The sequence below is a fragment of the Myotis yumanensis genome, unplaced genomic scaffold, assembly GCF_028538775.1.
Source record: "Myotis yumanensis isolate MYYU_CA2020_CCGP unplaced genomic scaffold, mMyoYum1.0.hap1 SCAF_6, whole genome shotgun sequence".
In the NCBI taxonomy this organism is placed as follows: domain Eukaryota; kingdom Metazoa; phylum Chordata; class Mammalia; order Chiroptera; family Vespertilionidae; genus Myotis; species Myotis yumanensis.
In genome coordinates, this window is record NW_027223757.1 from 77,620,226 (window position 1) to 77,641,094 (window position 20,869).

Consider the following 20,869-nt stretch of genomic DNA (forward strand, 5'->3'; position numbering starts at 1 on the left):
GTCAGTGGTTCTCAACGAGGGGCAATTTTGTTCCCCGAGTAGGGTGGCAAACACATTCTGGTTTTCAGAACTTTCTTAGTTTTAACCTTCAAAGTTTTGTGTCCCAAGAACTCCCTCAGTCCCAGACAAATTAGGACAGTTGGTCATTCTACCTTCAGAGGACATTTGCAATGTCTGAAGACATTTTTGTGTCATAGCTTGGGGGAAGGGGACACTACTGACATCTAGTGAGATCAGGGATACTGTAAACACCGTACAATGCACAGGACCACCTACACAATAAAGATCACTTGACTTAAAATTGTCAATAACGCCAAGGTTGAGAAACGCTGGCAAAAGCTATTACTCATCTTTGTAACATTTAAGTGAGAGACTTCTGGAATGGCTTAGTGGGTGCAATTAGATTTTATCAACCAATAAATATTATAAAGTATTTACCTCCTGATATTTATTTAGTACCTTATAAGGTTCTCTCCATGCAGTTACAAAGCTGTGATATCAGGTCCTCGGTCCATTATAAGCTTCGAATATTGTTGGGACACAAGCATAATATTTTAGGGAAAATGAAAGAAGAATTCCAAGCAAAAATGATTAAGTATAATGCAATCACAACAACAAGGTGTATTTGAAGAATTTAAAGGAAAGAGAAAATACCAAAAAGAGAGAAAGAATATCATTATTCTAAGTTACATGTTTAGTTCCTCTAGTCTAGCTCCTAAATCATACCACACTGTTTCATCTCATTTGCTAAGTGCTTTGGTTGTCTGGTTTGCACAAACCTAGGTTTACAGAAATGCCAGGATGGGTATCAGCTTTGCTTTGTCAATGTTCAATTTTTATATCATTCCTTCTCAACTGTTCCCTATTCTCCTAATTTGGTGAAGGACCCCCCCCCCCCAAATCTCCTACATCTTAGAATTAACTTTAACCTTTACCACTACATGCCTTTATTTGCCAAGTTTTATCAATTGCACCTTTGCCATGTCTGCTTTTTGTCTTCTGCTCTAGTTCATGGGTATATCTTTAGTTCAGCCTCAGTTAGTACACTCCTTAATGTCCATACCTCCACACCCTATTGCGTTTCCCTCCAGGAGAGTATACCCCAAACACAACATAGCCTCCCAGTTTCAAAATTCACATCTTCATTATTCACTCAACAGTAGTTAGCAATGGTCTCTCATTCTAACACCCTATTTATCCACATATCTAATATGTTCTGTTCCTTCCAATCACAGGTCAAATATTTTTTCTCTTTTTCAAATTCTCTTTTGTAAAAGGGATAGTCTTTTTCTGTCAACTTTTATAACACTTTCCTCTTGTTCGCTTAACACCTTTTATATGCAATGTAATTATTTGTGCTCATTTTGTCCAGATCCTATCCTATAAATTCTGTATCTTTTCTAATCCCCAAAGCACTTTTACGATAGGATGTTACAATATAGACCACTGATGACTACTGTTAAGCGAATGATGAAGATAGAGATGAAATTCCAGCAGTTCTTTGAACTGTTTGGGGAAAAAAAGAAAACCTTATATTTTCTAAAAGAGATATACAAAGTTTATTCAGGTTCACAAAATTAATATTAGGATAGTGATTGCACATATTTTGCATCCTAACAATAGGCAAACCGTGACTTCCTGCTTCCAGACGATGCTTTCTGCTGGCTGCCTTAGTTTCATGCCCCAGCTTCCTTGCCACCACTTTTGCCTTTGTCTTTGCAGGAAGATAGTGCTGCATACCTCAGGGCTGTCTTCTCCAAATCACACACTGATCTTTGGCCACTGGTCCTTTATAAAAAATATATATGTGTTATTTTTATATAAATACATATGTGTGTGAAATCAATGGGAATGGAAAACAAATATAAGAATGGCACCATCAACTTCAGAGATTCATCTCTACCATTTTAGAGTCCTGTTGACTATATATGGTGTGTTCTGTGAATGTAAAATATAAAGGACTATCAGTGTCCTTTTAAAGTACAAAGCTATGAAAACAACAGGGAGTGGGGAGGAGAGGGAAGGGTTCAAGATGTCTGGAGTCAGGGAAAAACAAAACATCTCAGGACTAGAAATTGTCGTAAGTTCCCAGAAAGTAAAATTATATTTGGAAATTATTAGTAAATAGCATGTCCATGTTACATAATAAAAATGTAAGCATCTCCTAATTTAAAAACATGACTAAAATCTAGCACTTAATTCTTTAAGAAAACTGTTTTAAAGCAACCAGGAAAAAGAACCTGCCTGCTAAATAAGATGGAGAGTTCCAATGCTATTTACAACCAAGATTCAATATCGCATTAACCATTGGAATATTAGAAGAATTCCTCCTTAAATGAGGACAAACACATGATTCGCTCTTACCATAATAATATAACATGTATGATGGGATGCTAAAATATGCAGTCAGATTGTACAGCAAAGTCAAGAGACAATGTTGGATAAAACACATGCTGATTTGCAGATGATATAGTTATTTAATATTAACTTAAAAGACTTAATAATTAACTGCTATAAATTATAAATAACTTGAGTAACTTATTCAAGTACTAGAGGCCTGATGCATGAAATTTGTGCAAGAGTAGGCCTTCTTACCCCGGCTGCCGGCACTGGCTTCCCTCTGGCACCCGGACCCAGATGATGCTTTCTGCTGGCTGCCTTAGTTTCATGCCCCAGCTTCCTTGCCACTGCTTTTGCCTTTGTCTTTGCAGGAAGATACTGCTGCATACCTCATTCAGGCCCAGAAGGACTTACGGAATGACGTTCAGTCTAATTAGCATATTACCCTTTTATTATAGACTAGAGGCCCGGTGCACAAAAATTTGTGCACTCGGGGGGAAAGGGGGTTCCTCAGCCCATCCTGTGCCCTCTCCCAGTCTGGGACCCCTCGGGAGATAATGACCTGCTGGCTTAGGCCTGCTCCCGGGTGGCAGAGGGCAGGCCCAATTCCTAGGTGCAGCCCCTGGTCAGGAGTTGGGGCGCTGCCCCCTGACACGCACAGAGCAGGGCCCATCAGGGGGGTTGGGGCTCCATACCCTGTCACACACAGAGCAGGGCCCAACAGGGGGTTGAGGAGCTTCCCCCTCTCACTCACAGAGTAGGGCCAATAGGGGAGTTGGGGCACCGCCCCCTGTCACACACAGAGCAGGGCGGATCAGGGGGTTGGGACGCCACCCTCTATCACCCACAGAGCAGGGCCGATCAGGGGGTTGGGGCGCCGCCACTGTCACACTCAGGGCAGGGCCGATGGGGAGGTTATGGTTCTACCCTGTCACACACACAGCAGGGCCCGTGGGGCGGGGAGTTGGGGTGCCGCACCCTGTCACACACGGAGCAGGGCCCGTGGGGGGGTGGGAGTTGGGGCGCCGCATCCTGTCACACACAGAGCAGGGCCGATCAGGGGGTTGGGGCACAGCCACTGTCACACTCAGGGCAGGGCCGATGGGGAGGTTATGGCTCTACCCTGTCACACACAGAGCAGGGCCCGTGGGGGGGGGGGGGGGGCGCCACACCCTGTCACACACAGAGCAGGGCCGATCAGGGGGTTTGGGCGCTGCCCCCCGTCACGCTGATCCGGTGCCAGGAGGCCTCGTGGCTCCGCTGATCCCGGTGCTGGGAGGCATATTACCCTTTTACTATATAGGACAGAGGCCTGGGGGCCGGCTGGTTTGCCCTGAAGGGTGTCCTGGATCAGGGTGGGGGTCCCCACTGGGGTGCCTGGCCAGCCTGGATGAGGGGATGATGGCTGTTTGCAGCTGGTCACACACCCTTCAGGGTGGGGGTCCCCACTGGGGTGACTGGCCAGTCTGGGTGAGGGGCTGAGGGCTGCTTTCAGGCTGACGGTTGTTGATTGAAGCTCCCAATGGCTCCTTTTTTTAATTTTATTCTGGGCCAGCTTTAGCTCTGGCTCTAGCTCTGAGAGCAGGTATCTGGTTTGTTTCGGTTCTATAATCGAAACAATGTATAACTTCAGCTCTGAGATCCTGGCCTATATTTGTTAGAATGTTTCAAACTGCCAGCTCGGAGGCCAGCAAGTGAGGCAGGGAACGTTGCCGTCTGCAGTCACTGGAGCAAGCCTCATGTTCGCTTCCAGCTGCCTGGCTGCCGGCCGCCATCTTGGCTGACAGTTAATTTGCATAAGGATATGCTGATTAGCCAATGGGAATGGTAGCTGTCGTACGCCAATTACCATGTTTCTCTTTTATTAGTGTAGATAATGCCAATCTATGCAAAATAACATTGTGTAAGTCATTCATTTACAGTTAGGAAACATAATAAAATACATAATAGTGACCAAATAATATGCTGTCTTAGAAAACAAAAACACTTAACAAGAGATATATTAGACTTATTAAAAAATAAACTATATTATATTGAATAACTTAAAGAGAAGACTAGAATTCATAGGAAATTATAGCATGTTTCTAATTAAATTGACTAATATTACAAAAACCTCAGTTATTCCTAAATTAACTTTGGTTTATCACAGTTTCAGTTATTTTATACAGAGTAGAACAACATAAGATGAATCTAAAATTCTTCAGAAAATATAAAACAATGACACAAAGTTATTTTTTTAATAATGGATTTTATGGCAATGGGAAAGGGTAGCTCAACCAGAGATCATATTTATGTTACTATTCTTAAGACAATGTGATACTGACACAAGGAAATATGAGGACCTTAGCGGAAACAATCTCAATTAGATATAGATATAAATATTAGATCCAGAAATGTAATAAAGGATCAAGGAGATAAAAATAAAGGAAAACAGAAGCATTAGTCTATATATGGAGCTAGGAAATTTGACTATTTAAGACATTTAGCAATCTAAATTTATGCTTCAAAAAACATACCAAAGTAAACTCTAGATGGATTGAGTTAAATTAGGTTTATTAAAACATTACATTGCTAGAGTATTATAAAAACAATAAAATAGAGACCACTTATGATATAATGTGAGACCAAAGGTATTCTTTCATTCTTTCTCTTTTTAAAATGTTCATACCTTCCTGAGTTGTCATGCACTGCTTATTAAAAAATAAATGATAATTTTTTCACTTGATCAAATAACCTGGAAAACATAAGAAATAGTATGCTATTGATTAATTAATATTTATCAATTAATAAATTAGAATGAATACTTTGATACTATTTATTAACCATTGCATAGACCTTCTTCAATACGTGGGTAGGGCTGTTGCCATTATTGTCAAATGAGAAACCAAGTTGTAGTACATTCTTTTTTATAATCTTCATCCAGGGATATGCTTTCATTGATTTCTAGAGAGAGAAGAAGAGGGGGAGGGGGAGAGAGAGAGAGAGAGAGAGAGGTGAGAAACATTCATTAGTTGCCTCCTCTACACACCCCCAACCAGGGATCAAACCTGCAACCTTTTACATTCTTTATGTTGGTTGATCAGCAGTTCATTTCTCTGCTTTAGATTATTCTAAAATCCCAAGGTTCAGGTGATTGTACGGGGCTTGTGTACTGAATCCAGGTCATCCAACACTGAGTACGGCACGGGGGATTGGGCTGGGAAGATATGCACAGTGGGCGTGGGGTAGGGACTGAGGGGACAGCCATTGTTAATGTTTCCATTGCAAAGGAAGCCAGTAACTAGTACCCACACAAATCACACAACACAGGCACAGCGTATGTTTGTTGCCCAAGAGAGTTTTAGAAGACAGAAAGAAGAGGGTGAGGATAGCTGACTGTGGGTAAACATAGACAGACCTCCAAATCACCAAGTCCTTCTGTTCATGGGGACGGGATATAAGTTCCCACGTTTTATGCCATTTTCCCAAAACTTGAGCAAAACCACGGGATTCTAAGAGGCGTAGAGGGCAATTTGAAACTTCATCTTTCCATTTTAATGGGAACTCGTCAAGGCGGAGGTGGAAAGGAGGCATACCAATTCATATGTTTTGATACTCAATATTCTGCCTTCCCTAAAACCCAAACATTCTGCTGAATGAGTGCCTTAGGACACATATCTGCTACAAATTCATTTTTTATCTAATTTGTCTGAGATCTAAGCTTCCTATGGAGGTCCGAGATCAAAGGATCTGATTCCTTCTGATGTTAGTGCTGACATATAATGTGTGCTGACTTAGTTCTGTCTATAACCTCACAGTGGGAGGCGGCCCGCCTCCCTGGGCACCTTTACTCAGTGCGCTTTCATTCCGGCTAGGGAGTCTGTCAGGTACGTTGCTGATTGGGGCTGCCATGTAAATAATTCATGGGAGATTTTTAAATGTTTTGGGGCTTGCAAAGGCAAGCTATGCTTGTGTTAGTCTTTTCTTAAAGAATGCAGACTTGAAGAACAGGAGGTAACGGATTTCCAATGACGAGCTCTCAAAAACAGGATAACATCTTCAATGGGTTGAAAATAGGTGACTTGCTGTGTTTGATGCCCCTTGTATAGAGTGGTATTGGTTTTTTACCAAGGAATAAAAATGCTAAGTCTTTTTTCCCCCCTTTTTAAGTATGTTTCTATGTGACAATTTAATATTCTTGTTCTTTGTTTATTTGCTGATCTCAATAAACTATGTCTTTTCCTCCTGGTGGGAGCAGTACTTATGGAAATGACACTGAGATCAGTACTTGGCATAGAACTGAGCATGAGAGGGAGACAAGGTTGATGGCACAAAAAGTTCCATCCCTGAAGGAACTCAACATTCAAAGAGGAAGACAAAACTGTCATACAAGGGAAATTGACCAATAATAGAAGCAGTTGCACAAGTCAAAGGAAAAACTCTAGTCAACAAGTGTTGAGGCGTAAATCAATGTAGTCTGACCTAGTCAAGGAACAGTTCTGGCAGGAGTTGAGATCCCATAGGGAAACTAGTATAACCTGGTGGTTCCCATAGATCTAAGAGAATAATCCATAGTTAGGTGGTCATGGCAGATACTTGCTAGGCAAAAGTCTGTGGAAAAGAAGAGAGGAAATATGGGTAACATGGGTTTAGCAGAATATTAGTTGATGCATCATAGAAACAATATAAACAACATGATACTCTCTCATTTTATTGCCGTATATCAAAGCGTATCACATATATTTGTATTATTACTATTACCTTCTCTTTCTCACCTCCATTCCCATTCATTTTTAGATTAAATTGAATAGAAAATTAGTACACTTTTTGTCCTAATAATGTACTATATAGTATAATATAGACATGATTACTGTCTTCTAACATGAACCAAGGTAGGTCTCAGTAAACTGAATGAGAAGCATAATACACAGGTTAAAAATTATCATTTACATAGTATACAAAACAGTGGTTAATGAATTTGCGGATGAGATGTGAGAAAAGCAAGGTTGAGAAATGTCAATATTGGTATTGCCACTTACCCTTTTGGGGATTTAGGACAGTTCTCAAACTTTTTTCACTGTAAGGTACATAAGGAATAACATTCATATGTATGCCAAACTGCCATGCATGTACTCAACCAAACAGTCTTCTTAAATCCTCATTGCTATCTCTAACTTCACAAAATATTGAGGAGTGCTTAGATTAGAATATAGACTCTGGAGCTAACAATCTTCAATTCTGTGGAGTAAATAACATCTGTCACTACTTTGTACATGGCCTTGGAAAGTTACTTAATCTTTCTGCACCTCAGTGGACTTCCTTCTAAAACAGATATAATAATAGTACTTATTTCAGAGGGTTGTTATAAGGATTAACATATATATATATATATATACTCAACATGTGATAATTGCTACAATCACCTGTGTGTTACTTTAAATTATATTAGCTTTTCTCTACAAAAAAACACGTGGTAATATGAATGTTAACATATTCATTAACATAGAATACTTTTGAATTTCCTTTATTATGTTAAAAAACCTGTAATTGAATAAAACTTTTAAAAATTAAACTATAATAGCTTATTGTTTTTTTTTTAATGTTTTTATTGATTTTTGAGAGGGGAAGGGAAAGGAAGGGAGAGAGAGAAACATCAATGAGAAACATGAATCAGCTGCTTCCTGCACCCCCTTTACTGGGCATCAGGCCCGAAACCAGGAATCAAACCCATGACCTCTTGGTGCATGGGTTGACACTCAACCACTGAGCAACAGTAGCCAGGCAATACCTTATTGTTTATAACAAATAAATTGACATATCCCTCAACACTCAATGTAATATAAACATAAAAAACTCATGAGTGGGGAGATGAATTAAAGAAGGCAGAGAGTTTTAAAAGATAGGATAAAATATTTGAGAACTAGGGTGTTTTGTTTTTTAATCCTCACCCAAGGATATGTTTAATGACCTGGGGGTGGGGGGAGGGAGAGAGAGAGAGAGAGATTGGTTGCTTTCCATAGGCTTCCTGACTAGGGATTGAACCCGCAACCTGGGCATGTGCCCTGACTGAGAGTCAAACCTTTTTGGTGTATGGGACAATGCTCCAACCAGCTGAGCCACCTGGCCAGGGCAGAACTAGGGTGTGTTTTAAGATAATTCTTACAAGTGGGAAATGAGGTAATTATGGGAAAGAATGAAAACATTTGGGTTTAGAGCAGGATGCAGCCAGAGACTAAAGCACTACATAGATATAAAATACTTTAAATGAAATACATTTGAATACTCAGCTGGAAGGAGTTTCAACCCTTTAATTACATGGTTGATTCTCCTAGCAACCAGCCCCCATCCAGCCCCTATCCTATGTGGGGTCCAAAAATCACCTTATTATTTTATTTTTAAAGATTTTTAAAATTTTATTTTTAGAGAGGGAGGAAGAGAGAGGGAGAGATAGAGAGAAACACATTGATGTGAGAGCAAAACATGGATCTGCTTCCTCCTGCTCACCCCCTACTGGGGATCAAGCGTGCAACCGGGACATGTCCCCTGACCGGGAATGGAACCAGCAACGTTTTGGTACATGGGATCCTCCCAACCAATTGAGCCACACTGGCCAGGGCCAAAAGTCACCTTGTTAACATAACAGGCATTTTTACTGCTTTTATCACTTAGGGAATTCCAAGGGTTTTAAGAGCCAGAAAGGAAGTTTTTATTATAAATCAATATCACAGGTAGCTTTGAGGATAAAATGAATGAATGCATAGAAAACACTGAGAACAGTGTGTGGCAGGGTTAAGAGCTATCTGAGCATTAGGGATTTTAATTATGATGGTTATTATTTATCCAGCTCTTAACCTTATCATCCCAGACTCTGGGCAGTGCTTTGCATGATTCATCTTTTTTTTTTTTTTTTACCTTGTTTGAAACTAGCCCACAGACTATAAGCACTGTGTGGCCAGCTTCACTAATACTTTTCCTCCTTTACAACCACCAAGATCGGTGTATGATTCATCTTTTTAACCTGCTAACAATCCTATGAGGTAGCTGCTATAGTTGTTACTATTTTACAGATGAGGAAACTGAAGCACACAGAGGGTAACTACATTTTACACATTTATTCAGTCAGTGAGGGATCAAGCAGCACATCTAACCATGTTGGTTTGATTCCAAGCCCGTATTCTTAGTTGCTATGCTATCTAGCTTCTAGGGACCATCTTTCACATATTTTATACCATAAAATACTATTTTGGTAGGTTTGACTCAATTGTATCAGTAAAATTCTATATAATTCTAGTTTATCATCATTTATCATTCAAATAACATGATAGGTTAGCTAGAGGTTAACATATGACATGTTCGTGTTTTTTAAAAGCTAGTGGCCTTATTGCTTCTATTATACATCCTTCAAAGAATTGGGACAGATAAGGACAAAAACACCCAGGTCATCTGTTTATCACAATCAATATCAATGTTGTACTCTTTTGAGTTGAATATTAATTCTGTTGAATAGGAAAATAAAAGGCAAATAAAATGTCAAAGGAAAAAAACAACAATTAAAATAATGACTGTTAAAATGAAATACAGGGCCTGGCTGGGTAGCTCAGTTGGTTTAGTGACATCCTGATATGCCAAGATTGTGGGTTCCAGGTCAGGGCACATACAAGAAGCAAATAATGTATGCATGAATGAGTAGAAAAACAAATCAGTCTCTCTCTCTCTTCTCCTTCCCTCTCTCAAAATCAATAACTAAAAATAAAATGAAATACATGTTAGTAAATTGTTAAGTATCACCTGAGAGTAATGTAAAAATATACAACTGAAGCCCAGAGAGGCTAAGTGATAAGATAGAAGTCAAAGAGGCAGGTAGCTAGGGAAGGGGAGCTTGAACCCTAATTTTTTTACTCCAGTCCTGTACTCATTTATACTGTTACACAGTCATGTATATACACATTCATATGGATACATGTTTATATATATGTTACCTCTACATATGTTTATACACATCTATATATCTAAAAGCCTAAGTGACCGTCCGACTGGTAGCTATGACGTGCACTGACCACCAGAGGGCAGATGCTCAGAGGAGGGAGCCCTATTCCGGGGTGCATCACCCAAGAACCACCCTCTTGCAATCATGGACCCCTCGGGGGATATTGGAGAGCTGGTTTCAGCCCGATCCCCCCAGGCCAGACTGAGGGACCCCACTCGTGCACGAATCCGTGCACCGGTCCTCTAGTGTTTCTACTATAAAATCAAAGATATTAAAATTATAAATTTGGCATGAAAAACAAAGTATTAGATAAGACTGTTTTTAGAACTTACATTTCTCAATACAAGTACTAGTTAACCCATTTGGTAAGGCCAGAATGTAGTCTAGTTTTCATATTTATGCTGTCCTGCTTATAATGAAAAATCCTTAATGACCCATTAACATCACAAAAGTGTTTCTCTGGGAAGAATTTATTATCTAATTTATTAATTAGATAATTAATACTTATAAATTGGGAATGGGATACAGTGTTTCTTTTTATGAAAAAAATATATATCCAAAATTATTTGGAAATCTATAAGCTGATAAAATTCAATCTTTAATTATATGGCAATGTCTTTCCAAGAACGCTAAGTATGCAACATGTATAATCAAGTAATTGAGAACTAAATTTATTTCTTCTCCTACTTGTTTTTTCACAGATATGAGGATGAAGGTCATGCTGGGCAAGCTGAACCAACTCCCCCACCAGTCAGTAAACGGGGTGTCCAGAAGGAAGGTTAGCCGTCGTGCTGTACGAGAAGAGGGTGGTGGCCGAGAAGAGGCCACAGTATCTGCTCCCAGTACGACCACTGTCACATCCCCTGGGCACACCTGTGCTTCAGGCTCTCCTGCTCAGCAGATGTGCATGCAGGACGCTGGAAACTGGAAAGAGGCCCAAGAGCAGTTGTTGAGATACCAGCTGGCAGGTCAAGATCAGCTGCTGCTGCTCTGTTCAGACCTCAGACACGGGAGGCAGCAGATGCAGGAACAGAGTCGGCTGGCCAAGGACGGTGGCAGCTCAGGATGTTCCCAAGAGAAGAAAGCATCCTGTGGTGCCAGTGAGGCGTTCTGCCTTCATTCAGTCCATCCCGAAGGTATTCAAGAACAGCTGTGACCCAGGAGTAGCGTGGGCCTTTGGGCTGAAAGTCAGAATGTTCAACATATTTCTTGAAAATGAACAGGGGAGATGAGGCCTGACTTATATGGACACTAAGAAGGAAGAACATGGACTCTAAAATCTCTTTTTTTTTCTACTTTGAAATGGGAGATAGTCATATAAATGCTTGAAGATTGAGAGAATGCTAGATACGTTTTTTGTATTTATTATGGATCTTAGTCCAATGTCATTCAAATAATAGGTTCCCAAGTATTTGTTAATATTTTACTTGTTAATTTAAGCCTGATTTTGCCATCTTAATAATGATATAACACTTACTTATACCAGTAGGGGTTGTTATTAAGCTTCCTTTAGGAGGACCACCCCAATTCTTTGGGCTTCTCTTATTAAGGGGTCATGAGAAGATCTGGTCTGCTACGATTATTTCTGCAGTGTTACAGTAAGATATTTTTTTGTCTTATAGGAACATTTGAATGGTAAGGGATCTATCAGAACTTACCTTTTAACTAGAACACAACATCCTGGGTTTTTCCAAGTTGATTTCACTTTATGCTTAAATGCAATCATTATTGGGAGCTCACAATAGAGCAAACATATCAAGTTTGCACCTCATGAGTATTGATACATGAAAATTGATATTCTCATGGGATTTGCTGAGATTTTTAATTAAATATAAACATACAAGAAAAGCAAGTTCGGGAAAATAAATTGTTTATAGGTCAAAGTTATTTCTAGATAGTTCTTTGTAGTAGTAACTGGGTAAAATTACAATTGGAATTAAAAAACAAAACAAAACAAACAAACAAAAACCTGTGTGTTGGGAGACCAGGATAACCAAGTGGCCAAATGGATTATCAGTTAATTCATTTATCAGAGAACTGCTTTGGCGGAAAAGTACTTCATAGAGCTGTCTGATGAGGTGGGGAAGAGATTACATGTGCAGCCTTTCTGGGCTATGCTAGAGGCTCTGATGGAGACCAGAGTAGAGGGTCAACTGGTGTTAAGCTGGGTGAGGATGCCAATGGCAATGTCACCTAATTCATACATTTCCACAGGGCCCGTCCATGTTCATACAAAAGGGTACTTTAAGGAGCGTGACTGTGTCATTGGCTCTGGATCCAGAAGGCCCTGTGCTCCGAAGGAATAAAGCAAAGACAGCAGAGGGGAACAGGATTTTCAGAAAGAACTTCCTCTTACTTTTTTCCTAAGTATAAACCAGGATTTTCCCACCTCCAGAAGGTTGAAGGGCTGTCCTGTGTTTGAATTACAACAGAGGAAGGAGACAGACTCTTCTATGGCAGAATTTTAAATAAGGATGCTCTAGAATGAGCCCCATAGAAAATACTGGCAAAAAGTCATCATCACAGGGCATCAATGGGAAAATATGTGTCACCTTGCCATCAGTTGGCAGGAGCTTTCTCGGCCTCTTTGTCCATTCTTTCGGTGTCTTGTGACATCTCAAACCTTCAAGCTGCCCCTAAAGGAGATAGGCAGCCTTCTCCGAGACAGTGTTGAATACAGAGGGAGGAACAATTAGACATACTTCAAGAGATCTTAATCCAGACTCGCTGTGTTTAAGGAGGGCATGGATGGGCAATCTGTCCTACAGACATTAACTGTGGAGGCACAAAATAGCTGCCTGGAGGGTAAATCCCTTTGCAGATGTATGTTTTTGGGGCACTAACAGTATCTAAAAAACATAACAACAGAAACAATAACGTGAATGGCTTAGGCCAGTGATGGCGAACCTATGACACGCGAACTCATTTTTTTGGTTGATTTTTCTTTGTTAAATTGCATTTAAATATCTAAAATAAATATCAAAAATATAAATCTTTGTTTTACTATGGTTGCAAATATCAAAGAATTTCTATATGTGACACAGCACCAGAGTTAAGTTAGGGTTTTTCAAAATGCTGACATGCAGAGCTCAAAAGGTTCGCCATCACTGGCTTAGGCAGACGATGCTGTCTCTAGTTTAATTCGTCCCTGCTATCACCTGTTCTTTTTCTTATTTTTGTAGCTTCCTAGTCTGAGTAATTTTGTTTGCAATCTTTAGTCCTCAAAGAGCTGTGATCTTTTTGTACAAAAACATTTTAGAAGTTAAGGCTTTTGAGGATTATACAATGGTAGGAGTCTTAGCACTACCTACTGAGGTCTGTCTACACATTCTCCCTTTCACTCTGGTGACTTCTTTCACCATCTCAAATTCCAGCCTAGATTTCTTTCCTGAGCTCTGTGCCATATATTTAGCTGCCACTGAGAACTATCCGCTCGGATGCCCTGCAGCCACTATGCCTTAACATGGCCTCACAGCCCCCTCCTCCTCAAGCTTTCCCTAACGCAATACACCACGTCCCTGCACTCAGACCAGACATCTAGAAATGGGCCATGATTCCATGTTCTATCTTACCCTTCCCAAAGGGTCAGCTACCAGCTCTGTTATTTCTATTCCTTCTTTACTCTTCTCCCAATTTTGACTATTGTCTTATCTATCCTCCGTGTGCCAAAAGACTCATCTTTCTGAAAGGCAAGTTTGATTCTATCCTTCTGTTTAGGAACAATTATAACTAGCCTATTAATTCTACCCCCAGCAAAGCCCAGGATCCCTGTGGTCAGAATGGATTCTTTGGGCCTGAACAACAGCCACAAACATCCAGAGTAACTTGCAGGATTCTCGAACGGGGCATGGAATTTCAGAGTCTGGCCAGAATTGCCCAAACCATAGTTAAGCCCATCCTCTTTTTCCTTCTCAAAAAATGAGAGAATTGTGTAAATGCTGGAAACAAATAGAACAGCTCATAGTTCATTCATGTCTGGAGACGAGCTGATTAGATAAAGCATAACTATAGGCTGGCTAACCCTAAACTTATTAAGACCATTAATATGGGTAACCCAGCAAATATTTTACAGCAGTAACAACGCTTTATTCAAATAAATAACTGAAAAATATCTTGTTCCTGTGTTATTCCAAAGAATCTATTCCTGCCTCCCATTTCTGATTTTCTATACATGGTGAACTCCTTTCCCCCAAGATTCTGAACAAACTAAAATTCTAGATAGTTTAAAAGAATTGTAAATGTTTATGGGTATTAAAGTTGAGAGAAGAATGAAGGGATTTAGAGTAGTTTCCACCATCTCTTGGGTTTTGGGGATTGTGTTCAGGGAAAGTACCAGACTGTGACTGAACTTCATATCTCAGAGTAAGAGATGAGCCAATCTGCCCAGGGTTGTGTCCTGCAGCAAACTTGCCCATATTATTGCCCAGTGAGGCTACTGAATACCAAAAGGCCTTTAGCTCCCTCAGGACCCAGTCCTTTCCATTATTACCTAGTTGAATCACTCCCTCTGTCTTGCTGTCTGACTCCCAATGTATAAAATTACTATACATTGAAATGTATGCAAACTCTATGCAATAAATGAGTATGGGGAAATTGAATGTAAATTACATGCAAATATTCCATCAAGGTTCTATAAAATTGTGTATGTCAATAACAGTAAAGGATTTTAATTAATTCTGTCTTTAAAACTCATGCATTTATTCCATATTTTGTTTCTGGAATTTATAATGTATCAGTGTCAACTTTGAAAGAGCTATAAGCAAAAGGAATTATACTACTGAGCATAGAAGAGTTGATTTCAACATACACTATAGCACTGTGACTAATTACATATATATTTGAGAGACAAGTCACATTTCCAGAATGTAATTTGTTAAAAAAATAAATAAAACGTTTCTATAAAGTTGAATGAGATTTAAGTGGTAAAATACAGACTTGCCTGTTTACAAATATTCTTCTGGCTTTGTTATTTATTAGTCCTCAATAAAGACCAGGATTTCTCTGCTTGGAACAATTCAAGAAAAAGTAGATTCTGCCCATCAATCTGGTCTGCTTTGAGACAGACGGTTCATTTAATGCAGTTGTAGGACTTTCTGAAATCTAATTGGATTTGAAAGAGTGATCCTTTGATTCTATACAGGCCCCTTTAGATCTCTTCACAGTTTTCCACTCCCAACAAAATTTTTGAAAGACTTTTATTCACGCATTTCATTACTTGCTCGGTTTTCATTCACTGCACCATGGACTTCCCTCTGCCTTCCAACCCTTCCACAGAACAGAGACTGCCCTTACGGCAATCACCAGGAACTTCCATTTTTCCAATTCTCAAGAACAATTCTCTATCCTCATCTTACATGACATCTTGGGAGCATCTAGTCCAGACTTTCTCTTCCTCTTTTTGGACCACTTTTTTCTCTAGGCTTTTGTGACTACTTCTCTTCTTGATTTCCTGTTATGTCACTAGATACACCTTCTAAATAAGTGGTAAAGAAGTATATTTTAGCTTCTCACCCCAAATCTTGTGAGGCCCTAAGAAAAAGATCCAGTTCAGCCTTCAAAGTCTTTTGACCTAGAGAACTGAAAGCTAACGAACAGGTGGTGTTTTGTTGTTGTTTTTACTAATTGATTGAGGCCCTGCTGACATGTAAAAAGCTGTACATAGTTAATGGATAAGTATACACCCATGAAATTATCACTACCATGGAAACAGTAAACATATCTGTCACCTCCAAAAGTTTCCTCCCACCTCTTCCTCCTCCTTCTCACTATTATTATTATTAGTAGTAGTAATAGTAGTAGTAATAGTAAGAACACCTAACTAATATAAGATTGACCCTCTTAGAAAGTTATAAGTGTACAATACATTATTGTTGGTATAGGCACTATGCTATATAGTAGACTTTCAGAACTTGTAAAACTGAAACTTTGTATACTTTTTCCATCATCTCTCCATTTTTTCTCTCCACCTCCCCCCACACTCTCTAGCAATCACCATTCTTACTTTCTGTTTCTATGATTATGACTATTTTAGATTCCACATATAAGTGAGATCATACATAATCTGTCTATGTTTGGCTTATTTCACTTAGATAATGTTCTCCAGGTCCATCTTTATTGTTGAAAATGACAGAATTTCCTGCCTTTTAAAGATTAAATAATCTTCCACTATGGGTATTGTTTTAAGTCACTGAGTTTCTGATAATTAGTTATTCAGCAATAGCAGACTAATAGAGACACTACGGTTTCACACGCACACACACAAATGATGGTGGGGAGCTTAGTCCTCTGCTCTTGTCCTTGTTCCTGCCTTTGGGCATGTATCACTTCCAGTCCTTCAGAAGCTTAAACTCCTCATTCAATCATAGGTTCCCCTGGGCATCACAACTGCCCCCTATGGGCAGCTGGGTCACATCAGTTACCAGGTGCCTTCCCAGGTTTCCCACCTGCACACTCACTCCTTCTGGTGTGGAGGCAGCCCGCTCTCAGGTGATCCAGCCAGAATGGATTAAATCCTGACTGTTCTTTTTTTTCTCTCTCTCTTCTGTCTTTCCATTTCCCAGTCCGTTTCCCCAGCTAGAATCTACAAAAGTTATTTGCAGCATCCCCATCAGTTCCATGAGTGACAGGAGACTAGTGTCAAGTGAGAAAATGAAATGTAAATTTTATTAAACACCCCCTCTCATCTCTGCGTATCAATCCAGATTCCAGCCGAACACAGCAAATCAAATCCCGTCTATGCCAGGCCTCGGGGCACACGGAAAATCATTTCTCCTTACTACCATTCCCTTCTAGTAAAATATTTTTCTGTTTGGTAAATGAAAATTTCAAATGCAAACCCTGTTTTAATCCCAGTGAAAAGTATATCTTCCAAATGAACATCTGAAGGAGGGAGCAGGAAAGAGAGGAGGGAAGACTCTGGGGCCAAGGAGAAGTAGAAGGGGGCTGAGCAAACAGAATCGTATTTAGCTGTGTCATGTGCTGGCCTGCCTGGTGGCTGTGCAGGGATGCATATCCACAGAATAAACAGAGACATTCTTTGAAAGCTTGGACCATCAGGACATTTATCTACATGCTGTCCTGTCTAGAGATAATACATTTCTTAAATCTGATACACTGCCTTGAAATAGCATTAGAAGTATAGATGCTTCATTCTGGGTGTGAATATGTGGACAACTACTGACTTGTATGAGGTTCTGAAGTGGGGGGGTGTCTATGTGCACAGAACATCTTCATTAGGGTCCTTAAAAGCATGATTAACTTAAAAATTTACAAAGCACACTTTGGCCCTAGCTGGTTTGGCTCAGTGGGTAGAGCGTTGGCCTGCACACTGAAAGGTCCTGGGTTTGATTCCTGTCAAGGGCACATGCCTGGGTTGTGGGCTCCATCCCCAGTAGGGGGCGTGCAGGAGGCAGCCAGTCAATGATTCCCTCTCATCATTGATGTTTCTATCTCTCCCTCTTCGTTCCTCTCCGAAATCAATAAAAATATATTTAAAGTAAATAAAAAGCACATTTTTTACATTAAGGCAAAAATAGAACAAATTAAATTTTTAGCCAATATTGAACAGTAAAAATAACATTACTACTTAAAATATACACTGCATTTTTCCATATTCCACTTAAAATGTTTAAATAAAAACTGTAAATAAGGCTTTATGCTTAAAAAGAATGTAATTTATTTAATCTACATTTTTTAATTTGCTCATTTTAAGTCGGCAAAACCAATTTTGAAATGGCAGCTTTTCAGGAATCTATTTGTGTTTGGACCACCTGCCCTGATTCGTCTGAGACTGGGAGTTGCCTGGGATTTGGGACTTCAGTGTCCAACCCAGGAAGTCCCTGAAAGTTCTAGTCAAATGAGAAGCATCAGTCACCCTAACATATTACCATTGTAAGTAATATAAAATAGCAATTCCTCATACTCCAATAATTGTTAGTATTGTAGACTTTATTTTTGGACAATGTTCTTGAACTAAATGAACTTATAGCTATATCTGGATGTGATCTCCTTGGTTTGGTCAACTTGGCTAACAGAGTTCAGGCTTCCAAAATTTGTCAGGGCACAGCCCAAGTATAACTATTGCTATCTGAAAAAATGGCATTCTTACTCTCTCCTTTCCTTGACTTGCGGTTAAGCTTAAAAAACATTCTTCTTGCTATGGCCTGGTGGCTCAGTTGGTTGTACTAGGGGCAAAATTAGAATATCAGGGACTAGCTATGGTTATGGGAAACGTTAATCATACTGTTAACTGTTATTGCCTTGTTCTGGTTAAAGAAAGGACATTCTAACCTGGCTGGGAGTTGTATGCCCCTGGGACCTGGGAGTCAACCTTGGAATGCAGTCCATTCTCATTCAAGAATTGCCTATTATCATGGAAAGATTAACAATGTTGTTGCCCAAACAATGGAGTCCCACTCCAGCCTGCATAGCCTACTTCCCCATGCCTGTTCGTCCTATTCCCCAGGTAATCTTTGTTTTACCCTGTATTAGCAGTTGGCTTATGGGAGGTGGATGACCTGCTGCTCTCCCATACTGCCAGTAGTATTGGAATAAATGCTCATATATGATTCAACCCTGTCTCTGCTTCATTGGCTCAAGTAGTGACAGGCAGCACGGACCCATTGGAGCATCTTCCTGTGTACCAAAAAGGTTGTGGGTTTGATTCCAGGTCAGTATACATACCTAGGTTGTGGGTTTGATCCCTGACTGGGACGCATATGGGAGGCAAACTGATCAGTGTTTCTCATATCTATGGTTTTCTCTTTATCTCTGTCTCTCTCTCTCAAATCAATAAGTATATCCTCAGGTAAGGATTTAAAAAAAATAAAAAGGACAATAAAGTCCCTCAACTATTGACAAAAGAGAAATAATTAAATCAAGATTGGGACATCCATATAGTTAACAGTTTTGATTCATTAAAAATTATGTTGACAAATGATAATTGCATAAGAAATACTTAGTTTTCAGTATTAAGTTAAACATATAGTATGCAAATAGACTACTGTCTCACACAAATGTGTGTGCATATATTTGTGTCCATATTTATATATGTATGTGTTAACAGGGTCATCTCTGAAAGATGGTTTTATTTTATTTTTCATTGTCTTTTTTGTTTTTGTTTCATTCAGACTTTCAACAATTAACAAGTTACCTTTAATCAAATAAAAATATAGTAAGTTCTGCTTAAAAGAGGATGGGCCCTGGCCAGTGTTCTCAGTGGTTAGAGTGTCGGCCCACCCAAGGAAGAGTCTGGGATTCATTTCCCAGTCAAGAGCACCTACTTGGGTTGCAAGTTTGATCCCCATCCCAGTCAGGACGTGCAGGAGGCAACCAATGGATGTGTCTCTGTCACATCGATGTTTCTCTCTCTTTCTCATTCTCTCTTCCCCTACCTCCTTCCCTTCCAATCTCTCTGAAAATCAATGGGAAAAAATATCCTCGGGTGAAGATTAACACACACACACATACTCGTGCGTGCACACACACACACACACACACAAAATAGAGGATGAGAGATCACAGCCTCTATAATGGTAAACAGTGCCAACCGTGCAAATGCCCATTGGTGCAAATTCACTGAGATGTTTCCTTCTTGCCCCACTGAGGGAGAGACAGCTGAGGAGAGCTGAGCAGAATTCACAGGCTGGAGGAGTCGTGGAGAACATGCCAATCATGAGGTCATGGAACCCAAGGCCCCGTGGCGGGCCTCTTTACTTCCTGCTATTATTTTTTGTTGTTGTTGTTGTTTGTTTTGTTTTTAAGATTTTTTTATTGATTTTTAGAGAGAGGAAGGGAGATGGAGAGAAAGAGAGAAACATCAACGTGAGTGTGAGAAACTGGCTGCCTCCTGCAAGCCCAACACTGGGGATCTAGGCCTCAACCTGGGCATGTGCGCTGACTGAGAATCAAACCGCCACCATTTCGGTGCCCGGGAGGACGCCGAACCAACTGACCCACACCGGCCAGGCCATTCCTGCGTTTATTCTTCACCATCGTCACCCTTGTCCAAAATTTGGATGAATGTAGTCTGCTCATTGCAGTACAACAGTTTTTCCCACCAAACCCAATTGAGGAAACGCTATTCTTATTACGCTACTCCTTGCAGGAGGCTGGCTAAGAAGGGATGGAGGAAGCGTGCGGTAATGTGCAGCTGGCAGGATGGAAGTGGTAATAAACACGAGCGTTGACTAGACTCAATATTAGTGATGGTGCCGGGGAGCCGTCCTGGCTTTGGGCTGCCTGAAGGCAGTGGTGATCCCTTGCTTGTCCTATCTGTCAGTCTATTTGATCTCCAAATGAATTGCATTTGATAACAGCTATATAAATGCAGAACCGATCCGCTGAGCCTTCTTAAATGAGACTCCTCGCTTTCATCTCCCAGTCATTTCAAAAAGCAGATAGACTTGTTAGAGGTTTTAATGCAATAATTTATGTTTTATCTTGTCGAGTTCGAGGCAGCATTTATTTAGCACTAAATTCTTCCCAAGCCTCTATGTGAGGGGAGAAAACGTTTGCACACACAACAATTAGGATTTCTTTTTTTTTAAAAAAAAAAAAAAAATA

The 20,869-nt window shown here is 40.0% G+C and overlaps 1 protein-coding gene across 1 annotated transcript in view; it reads left to right on the forward strand.

Moving 5' to 3' along the window:
* Positions 1–15,312, forward strand: part of PKHD1 (PKHD1 ciliary IPT domain containing fibrocystin/polyductin) — a 414,612-nt gene extending 399,300 nt beyond the window's left edge. Inside the window, exon 67 of the mRNA XM_070418435.1 lies at positions 11,008–15,312. Within this exon, the coding sequence (XP_070274536.1) occupies positions 11,008–11,462 (455 nt within the window). The 3' untranslated portion in view covers positions 11,463–15,312. The remainder of the gene's footprint in view (positions 1–11,007) is intronic.
* The last annotated feature ends 5,557 nt before the right edge of the window (positions 15,313–20,869 follow it).